This window comes from Solanum verrucosum, unplaced genomic scaffold (assembly GCF_900185275.1).
Source record: "Solanum verrucosum unplaced genomic scaffold, falcon-dt-bn FXZP01000278.1, whole genome shotgun sequence".
Taxonomy (NCBI): domain Eukaryota; kingdom Viridiplantae; phylum Streptophyta; class Magnoliopsida; order Solanales; family Solanaceae; genus Solanum; species Solanum verrucosum.
Window position 1 is genome coordinate 3,733,868 of NW_026020332.1, and position 10,879 is coordinate 3,744,746.

The 10,879-nt window shown below is 31.4% G+C and overlaps 1 protein-coding gene across 1 annotated transcript; it reads right to left on the bottom strand.

Moving 5' to 3' along the window:
• Positions 1–3,431: 3,431 nt before the first annotated feature.
• LOC125836406 (uncharacterized) lies at positions 3,432–4,806 on the bottom strand. Its single transcript, XM_049515576.1, has 3 exons — positions 4,751–4,806; positions 4,417–4,640; positions 3,432–4,258 (listed from the first exon to the last, which is right to left on the bottom strand). Exons 1-3 carry the CDS (start codon positions 4,804–4,806, stop codon positions 3,432–3,434), a joined length of 1,107 nt encoding a protein of 368 aa, XP_049371533.1.
• Positions 4,807–10,879: the final 6,073 nt, after the last annotated feature.

Here is a 10,879-nt window from a genome sequence, read left to right on the forward strand (position 1 = left end):
GGTTTCTTTTGCTGAAGGAATTGGGCCAGTTCGAGTACTGGGCTGCGAATTGAAAAAGAAAAACAAAACAGAGGCCCAAAATTTGGCCTTTTAATTGGCTGAAAATTGTTTAGGAAATAAAGTTCAACTAAATCTAGATTGTAATCGAATCGAATTTAATCGATGAATTGGTTAAGACTTAGACAAAATGAATTAATTGATGAGCTTCTTAATCTTAACGAAATAAAAAATAATTAACTTAATTATAAACTAATTAATTCAATTACAAAACTAATTAACTCAAAATTATAACCATAACTTAAAGTAAATTAATAAAATATTTAACTAAAATGTAAAATCTTTTGTGATGATTTTCAAATATTTATAAAATAACGTGATTGCAAAAATATACATATTTATTTAAAAAATGATAAAATTACTTTAAACATAGCTTGAAAGTATTTTGAATTTCATAAACTCATTAATTCAAAATTATAACTATCCCTAATATTTAAAATATAAAATCTTTTTTTTTTGAGACAATTTTCGAATAATCATAAAATATTCTAATTATATACATAATTATGTAAAACATATATATCATCTAAGATTTATGAAAAGTGACAAACTATTTAAAAATCTTGTAAACTATATTATTATTTATTTATTTTCATTATTATTTTACTTTTTTAGAAATTGTATAAAACTAATAATTTTAAATCGTTTGAAATTGGAGAAGCTCGAAATGATTAATTTATATTGTGGAGGGTCAAAATTGGGTGTCAACAACTGTGAAGTAAATTTCCTTTGTGAGATTAGAACACCATCATGCCTGTAGAGGATCTCTAGTCCTAGAAAGTAGTGTAATCTGCCCAAGTCTTTTATCTTGAATTGATCATTTAGGAAGGCCTTTAAGGAGTTGATCTCATCTACATCAGTCCCTGTTATGTTGATATCATCCACATATACAGCAACAAAAACCAAAGAGCAGCCCTTTCTTTTATAAAACAGTGAGTGATCACTGTCAGAGTGTTGGTACCCTTTTGAACAAAGACTATTTGCCAATTTCTCATACCATTATCTGCTAGCCTGTTCAGTCCATATAATGATTTTTTCAGTCTGCACACTCCTTATGTAAATCACCATGCAAGAATGCATTGTTGACATCCAATTGATACAAGTTCCAATCCTTCTTGACAGCCAAAGAAATTAGGGTCTTAACCATGGTCATTTTAACCACATGTGAGAAGGTTTCAGTGTAATCTACCCCAACTTGTTGTGTATAGCCTTTGACCATCAATCTGGCCTTAAATCTCTCCACACTACCATCAGCTTTGTGCTTGATCTTGTACACCCACTTGCATCCAATAACTTTCTTCCCATCAGGTAACATAACCATCTCCCAAGTGTCATTGGCATATAAAGCCTCAAACTCCTGTGTCATGGCCTGCTGCTAGGCAGGGTCCAGTATTGCCTCTTCAAATGAAGTAGGCTCACAGTCATGTGAAATGGTTGTCACTAACTAATGGCTATCAGAACATAGACTTGTGAAGCAAATAGGTTCATGAGACATAAAAGAGGTGAGGGAGTGTAGTTTAGGCAAGGTGTAGTTATATTCTTTTAGGTAAGTAGGAGTATGAATAGGCCTGGTGGTTCTTCTGGGTGCTGGCAAAGTATCATTGGAAATATTCGGACTAGGCAGGTTATTTGTAGGTTCAGGTTGGACAGCAGATGGTATTACATTCATATTTGTGTTACTGATTATTTGATTGTTAATGACCTCATGTGGTGTGAAAATGTCCAGCATATCATCATCAGTAAAAATGTTCATTTGACCAGGCATACAAGTCATGTTAGTGGCATGAATAAACATTTGCGCAATGGAATTGAAACTAGAACCATCAGGGGCAATAGCAAAAGGAAAAACCTTTTCATGGAAAGTCACATCTCTAGATATATGAACTCTCTTGGTAGCTAGACTCAAAACTTTGTAACCTTTTGTATTGAATGGGTAGCCAACAAAAATATGGGGTGTGGTTCTTGGTTCAAACTTATCCTTGTGAGTTTTCAAGATAGTGGGAAAACAAAGACAACCAAAACTTTTAAGGTGAGAATATGTGGGCTGTTTTTGGTATAATATTTCATATGGAGTCTTGTTGTGAAGTTGTTGAGTGGGTAATCTATTAATTAGGTATGTAGCAGTCAGTACACATTCCCCCCGTACCTCATAGGTAATTTTGACTGAAATAAAAATGCTCTTGTTGTTTCTAGGAGGTACTTATGTTTTCCTTCAACCACACCATTTTGTTGAGGTGTATAAGGACAAGTTCTTTGGTGTATAATACCCTTGGTTTGAAAGAAACATGTGGCCTCAGCTGAAGTGAACTCTAACCCATTATCAGATCTTATGGCTTTCAACTTGGTTTGGAATTGATTTTCTATAAGGGATATGAAAGCTTTTATGGTTTGGAGGGCATTACTTTTACATCTTAGCAATTGTGTCCAAGTGGACCTACTGTGGTCATCTACCATAGTGAGAAAATAGTGATAGCCATCATGTGTAGGAATATGGTAGGGTCCCCACAAATCAACATGTAGTAACTCAAACACTTTGGTGGTACTAGTAGTGCTTTCCGGAAATGGCATCCTAGTTTGCCTGGCCATAGGGCATATTGTGCAGGAAAAAGGTTGTCTGGGAGAAAATTTCATAGGTATGGTTGAAATGTTTTTCATTTTTACAAAAGGTACATGTCCTAATCTAGCATGCCATAAGAGTTCCTCATCATGAATGTGATTAGAGATATTTGCAAATGAAGGACAAGCATCAGAAAGACAAGAGGAAGAAGCCACAATACAATCTTCTTTATTTATAGGAGAGTGTTTTACAGAAGATGAAGTGTACACTTTTGAATTTGAAATTTTATCAATGTTGTCTAAAGAAGGGACAAGATGACAATTGAAGTGTGGTAATCTTGGTGGTTTGTTCTCAGCAGATGGATAACAGTTGTGGCATTTGCTACACAGGAAGTACAAGCCACTCTTGGCTTTACCAAGTTCCAGAGGGCCCTTCAGAGAAGGGCTCTGCAGTAAACAAGAAAATTTATCAAAACTGACTACACCATTGAGTCATAGTGCTAAACAATGAACATAAATGAGATTAAACTTGAAGCTAGGTACAAATAATACTTTTCTTAGAGTCAATGTTGGATTCAAACAAATATCACCAATTTCAGTCACTATAACCTTATAACCATTAAGTAGTGAGATTAGGAAAGGATATAGAAGTGATTTAATGTTTGTGAGTGTGGTTTTATCATAGGTCATGTGGTGTGATGCTCCTGAGTCTATGATCCAAGAGCCAGTAGTCAACTTAACGCATTTACAAGAAAGATCACTTATATCAGTTATAGAGGAATAACAAGCAAGTATACCTGCCAGGTTCACAGCTCCATTCAGCATGTTGTTTGAGTTGTTTGAATTTGAGGCTCCATTTCCACTTGCAGAGTTCCCAAGAGATTGAATAGTTGTTCATATTGATCTTTGGACAGGTTCAATGGCATTTGTCTCCTTACTTCAGATTTCTCTTTAGATTGAACTCCATTCATATCAGGGGCATACACATTTGCTGCAGAACCTGTGCCTTTTCCCTTTTGGAACCTTGGATTTGGATTGGATGGGTATCCATGAAGCTTGTAACATCTATCCTTCGTGTGTCCTGATTTCTTACAGTAGTCACAGAACAAAGAAGCCCTGCTAGTACTAGAATTGCCTCTAAACCCAGTGTTATTGCTTGTATTTCCAGAACTGGTTCCACCTCCTCTAGATGAACTATAGTTTGTCCTGAATCCCCTGTTGGGGGTCTGTCCATAGGCATTGAGAGAGGTAGAATCCAAGGTTGTATGATTATGAGGCTTCACCTCCCCTTGCTTCTCTTCTTGGGACAAGATGGCAAAAGCCTGGGCCATACTTGGTAGAGTATTCATCATGAGAATGTTGCCTCGGACTGCAGTATACATCTTATTTAAACCCATTAGAAAGTGTATAAGGCTGCGATCTTGTTCAGCCTTAACCAATTTTGTTTTACCACCACAAGTGCACACACAATTGCACTGAGAGCTGATATCAATAGTGCTCATTTCTTCCCAGAGTTTCTTCATTTTAGTGTAGTAACCAGTGATATCCAGAGTGCCTTGGACAAGGTCATTGATCTCCTTTTGAAGCTGGTACAACTTACAACCATTGGTTTGATCGTACCTTTCTTCTAGTTCTCCCAAATTTCCTGAGCATTATTGACATACTGCAGACTATCACGCAAATCTGGTGACAAGGAGTTCAGGATCCAAGATGTGACCATATCATCACACCTTTCCCATTGCTGAAAGGTAGGATCAGTAGGATCAGGTCTCACAACCTTCCCATTAATGAATCATGTCTTGCTCTTAACAGATAAAGCCCTGAGAACTGCTCTTCTCCAGGATCTGTAACCAGTTCCATCGAAAACTGCAGGTAATAGGGATGAACTCGCATTCTCAGATGGATGCAAGTAGAAAGGACTAGGGATTTCTACCCTAACAGTGGATGTAGAAGCATTTGGAATGGAATCATCTGAAGAATCGACCATGGTGAATTGAAAATTAGGAAGAAGATCAAGTCGAGAATAACTAGATCAAACAGAGTTCACATAAAAAGAAAATGAAATTGACAGATCGAAGATCGAGTCGAGAACAACCAGATCAAACGAAAAATTCACATAAAAGAAAACGAAGCTCACAGATCGAATTGGAAACGGAAAGAAGACAGGAGCAATTCCCTGTGCGCTGATACCATGATGAAATCAGCACAACTTGTTACTGATCAATCAAGCTCCTCCATTGATGGAGCTCCAACTCACATGAGAGAAGATGAGAGAAGGAAGAAGAAGAATCTAGAAGAGTAACGTGAAAATTATCTCTCATTGAATGTGAATTGAAGAAGTGAGTATTACAATGTATCTGTATATATACACAATCACTAAGCAACTAATATTGTATGAATTAACTAATCAACAACTTGACCCCTAACTAATTCTAACTAACTGATCCTTTTAACTAACTCTACTGTTCATAACTAACTTTACTGCACACTGCTAACTAACTTTACTATATACTTTACATTCTCAACAATATGGACCAACACTATTTGCCAATTTTTTCCCAAAAAAAGTGAATTCTAAAAACCATTGGTATAAGATTAAGTAGAAAAGTCAAATTAAACTATAACTTTGCAAAAAATGTTTTCTGAAACTTGTGGCTTTAATTAGCTCGAGGTAATTTGGGCTGACTAGAATCAAGTGATAATTCTTTTTTTTTTCAAAGAAGCAATGAAGAAATCGTCTAAATGTGGAATATGTGAACTAATAATATTCACCGTGTGAGAATAATATACAATGCCAAATTTGTTGTGGGTATATTATATTATTCAATTGGCCGCAATCTCTATATTCATGCATTCAATTTTGACAAGTCATTATAGTGAAGAGTATATTCTTAACTTTTTTTTTCGGTTCGATCATTTTCTGTGTTCGAAATAATTGGTCTGATTTATATCGATAGAGTCACAATTTTAATTTTATAAATTTTAAAATAATGACTTTTATTAATAATAATTGAGTTTTAAAATTAATATATATTTAATGATTATTTTAAATATGAATATATTGATTGAATAAAAACTATTGAATTTTATCGACCATGATCACTAATTCCGCGCGTGACACTCTTGATTTATTCGCACTAAGTAAGCCCATAGGCCATAAGGAATAAAACGTTTCCTTCAAAAAAAAACTTGTAGAAAAATGCATGCCAACGTATATTAGAATATAGGAAAAACTACAAAAAGGGCCATCAAACTTAAAATATTTACAAGCTCATACCTAAACCCAAAGTAACTCTTCATATACCCATTCTCTCCTAAATATTTACAGTCCATACCCCTCCCCTTCATCGGCCCATTCCTTCATGTATAAACTACACCAAATACTCATTCGGCAAGAATTAATTAAGCGCATACCTTGACTATTACTCTATTAGTTAGCTTTTTTTTTTTTTTTAGTATTTCTTTATTTTCTTGTTTTTTTCTCTCTCTTTCTTGCACCCTAGATTCTAAATTTGTGTATTCTATTTTGCCAAACTAATTTAATTATTTTATTCTTTAGCTTTTTTTTTTATAATTATTTTTAAAATTTTATTTTATTTTTTCAAACATAAAAATAAAATATAGAAAATTTAAGCTAATTATTTTATACTAATAAATAAATTAGATTAAACTACATGAAGAAGTAGCTAAAAAAAAAAAAAAGATGAATAAGTAAACTACATCTAGGAGTAATTAAGAAAACACTTTATTTTTTATATTTATGTATCGTTTTTGTCTTTTTCTCATTTATCATTTTATTCCTGTGTCTCTTTTGATAATAGTTTATTATTTGTTTTCTTCTTTTTTCGTTTTTTCTCTTAATTCCTTTTTTTCTTTTTTGTAAGTTTATATTCTTCTTCCTTGTTAAATTTTTCCTCTTTCTATATTTTTGCTATATGAATATATGAAACACTCATTTTAATGATACTCATACAGTATTTATATACTATTTTAATATCATTTACTAAGTTAGTTATTAACAACAAATCTTAATGATACTCATTCAGTAAATATATACTATTTAAGTATCACTTAATAAATTAATTATGAACAAAAAATGTAATGATACTTATACAATATTTATATACTATTTTAATATCACTTACGAAGTTAATTATTAACAACAAACCTTCATGATACTCATTCAGTGGAGATATACTATTTTAGTATCACTTAATAAATTAGTTATGAACAAAAATCTTAATGATACTCATACAATATTTATATACTATTTTAGTATCACTTTCTAAGTCAGTTATTAACAACAAACCTTAATGATATACATTCAGTAGAGATATACTATTTTAGACACTTAATAAGTTAGTTATGAACAAAAAACTTAATGATACTCATACAATATTGTTTCGTAAAATATTTTTGAAGCATGGTTTTATGAGTAATTTATGAAGAAGAAACCTTCATGATACCTATAAAGTATGTAGATATTGTTCTAGTATCACATACTAACGAGTAGTGTATGCAGAAGAAAACCTTAATGATATCAATACACTATATAGATACTCTATTGGTATCACTTAGTTTTGAGTAATTTATGAAGAAGAAAACCTTAATGATACTATTAGAGTATATAGATTGTCTTTTCTATAATTTAACTAACGAGTAGGGTGTGAAGTAGGAATGTTAATAATACCAATATAGTATATAGATACTCATTTAGTAATTGCTCATTTTCCAGATTATTTCTGAGTGATACCAAATTAGTATGTCATATACTACTATAATATCATTTAGTAATTGCTCATTTTCTCCAGATTATTTCTTAATGATACCACAACAGTATGCCATATACTATTATGTCATCATTGAGTAATTGCTCATTTTTTTAATTATTATTTCTGAATGATACCAGATTAGTATGACATTTACTACTATGGTATCATTTAGTAATTGTTCTTTTTTTGTTGATTATTTCTAAATGATACCAGAACAATATGCCATACTACTATGATATCATTTAGTAATTGCTTATTTCCTCCAGATTATTTCTAAATGATACCAAAACAGTATGTCATATACTATTATGACATCATTCAATAATTTCTCATTTTTCTTGATTAATTCTGAATGATATCGAAACAGTATGTCATATACTACCATGGTATTATTCAGTGATTGCTCATTATCTCCAGATTATTTCTGAATGATAACAAAACAATATGCCATTTACTATTATGACATCATTCAGTAAGTGCTCATTTTTTCTTGATTATTTCTGAATGCTACCAAAACAATATGCCATATACTACTATGCTATCATTTAGTAATTGCTCATTTTCTCAACATTATTTCTGAATGATAATATAACAGTATGACATATACTACTATGGTATCTTTTGGTAATTGCTCATATTTTTTAGATTATTTTTGAATAATTTCCTAACTATACGGCCATATACTACTATGGCATCATTCAATAATTGCTCATTTTCTCCAGATTATTTCTGAATGATACCAGAACAGTATGCCATATACTATTACGACATCATTCAGTAATTGCTCTTTTTTTCTTGATTATTTCTTAATGATACTAGAACAATATGTCATATACTACTCTCATATCATTTAGTAATTGCTTGTTTTCTCCAGATTATTTCTGAATGATACAAAAACAACATGTCATATACTACTATCGTATCATTCAGTATTTCTGCAATTTTCCTCAATTGTTTCATCAATCTACAAAAAAGCAGCATGTCATATACAAGATTATGTATAGGCATTATACCTCTTTTTGTAAGATCTCGGAGTTCTATATTGAAAACCTTCATGAACTGAATGTCGTTTTACATCTTGAGCTAGAGTGATTTTGTTTTGGTAGAATTGATAAACTTGATTTGGTTCTTTCGAGAAGTCTACGATTATCTCTATGGAAGTCATTTCCTTAGTAATATTATTAGCAGGAAGAACAATTTCATTACATGTATTTTTTTCATAAATCAGTAGTTCTGTATTTTTTTGAGATATTTCTAGAGAATTGATCATTTTTTCCATTGTTTTGCAGGTGTCGGCAATGATTATCGGATAAGAAGCAATATCATGATTCTTCTTCTTCAAGTCAAGGTAAACTTTGATGGCCATATCACTAGATACTTTCAATTGCGGAAATCCTTCTGCAATTGAATAGCTTATGTCAATACTTCCATTGATTTTGAGATGATCTGCTATTTATTTTATAAAATCTTTGAAATTTGTAGTGTTTTCTACGAGCAGTACATCAACTTTATTCTGTGAATGCCAAATTCCATCATGCTGTAAAAGAATGGATATTTGCTCCATCCTCGAAATTGAGTGTTGATTTGAATTGGAAGAAGGAGAATCGTCGATGATGAAAGAAGGAGAAATGAGGGAAGAATGAGAATTGCGGATAAAGATGGAAGGAGAATTGCGGTAGAACAGAGAATTGATCAAAATTGAGTTTTCTGATTTGTTGAAGTGGCGGAAATTGCTGTTTTGAAAGTTTATTGTTAGGGCTTTTTAGTTTGTTATAGCCAATTGTTTGAGGGGATATAGAATGTAATTATTTAGGGGGCTATGAAAGTAATGGGCTATAAGCTTGTAACTATTTTCATTCTAAGGGCTATTTGCTTAGTATTCCCTAGAATTAAGACATGATATTTTATTCCATTTGCGGATAAATGCATGTCTCTTATGCATGATAAGCGTTATTGGAAATGATATTCTATGCAAAATGCATATCTCTATCTTCATGCATTCAATTTTGACAACTCACTATAGTGAGGAGTATATTCTCAACTTTTTTTGTTGTTGGTTCGATCATTTTCCGTGTTCGAAATAATTGGTCTGATTTATATAGGCAGAGACAATTTTAATTTTATAAATTTTAAGATTTTAAAATGACGACTTTCTATTAAATATAATTAAGTTTTAAACTTAATATATATTTAATAATTATTTTAAATACGAATATGTTGATTGAATAAAAACTATTGAATTTAATCGACCATGATCACTAATTCCGCGAGTGACACTCGTGATTTATTCGCACTAAGTAAGCCCATAAGGAATAAAACGTTTCCTTAAAAAAAAAACTTGTAGAAAAATGTTGCCAACCAAACAACATAATTTTTTTTTTATCCCATCACTATTTCCTTATCCTATCACTATTATTTCTAATCCCTCACACCAAACAAGCCCTTAGTACTTCCTCTATCCCTAATTACTTATTCACGTTTCCTTTTTAGTTGTCCCTAATTACTTGTTTATTTTGACAAATCAAGAAAGAACAAATTTTTTTTTACCTATTATACCCTTAATTAATTACTTTGAAAAAAAAGTATAACTTCTTGAAGATCTTACATTTTTAATTCATCAACTTCATAATTAATAGGGGTAAAATGATAAACTCACTATGTCAATTATTATTTTTTTAATAGATGTGTCAATTTAAAAGTGGACAAGTAATTAGGGACATAATATAATAAGTAGAAAAGTCAATTTAAACTATAACTTTGCAAAAAAAATATTCTGAAACTTGTGGCTTTAATTAGCTCGAGGTAATTTGGGCCGACTAGAATCAAGTGATAGTTCATTTTTTTTTTAAAAAGGCAATGAAGAAAACGTCTAAAAGTGGAATATGTGAACTAATAATATTCACCGTGTGAGAATAATACAATGTCAATTTTTTTGTGGGTAATATATTATATTATTCAACCTTAATCAACTTGGGCTCAATCTCTATCCTCATGCATTCAATTTTGACAACTCACTATAGTGAGGAGTATACTCTCAACTTTTTTTGTTGTCGGTTCGGTCATTTTTCGTGTTCAAAATAATTGCTCTGATTTATATAGGCAGAGTCATAATTTTAATTTTATAAATTTTAAAATTTTAAAATACGACTTTCTATTAAATATAATTAAGTTTTAAACTTAATATATATTTAGTAATTATTTTAAATAAGAATATATTGATTGAATGAAAACTATTGAATTTAATCGACCATGATCACTAATTCCGCGCGTGACACTCTTGATTTATTCGCACTAAGTAAGCCCATAAGGAATAAAACGTTTCCTTCAAAAAAAACTTGTAGAAAAATGCATGCCAACGTATATTAGAATATAAGACATGATATTTTATTCCATTGGATTGGTTGATAATCTATGCTAAATGCCTGTCTCTTATTACGTGTGATTTGATTCCATTTCTATCTCTATATATGTATCTGATTTTTGTAGCCAAAATT

Bases quoted from the DNA above. Each gene is read 5' to 3' on its own strand.
- LOC125836406 (XM_049515576.1), bottom strand. From the start codon at position 4,806: ATGGTATCAGCGCACAGGGAATTGCTCCTGTCTTCTTTCCGTTTCCAA. The intron at 4,641-4,750 runs GTGAGCTTCGTT...TGTTTGATCTAG, and splicing joins TTCCGTTTCCAATTCGATCT to TTATTCTCGACTTGATCTTC. The intron at 4,259-4,416 runs GCAAGACATGAT...AATAATGCTCAG, and splicing joins CAGGGCTTTATCTGTTAAGA to GAAATTTGGGAGAACTAGAA.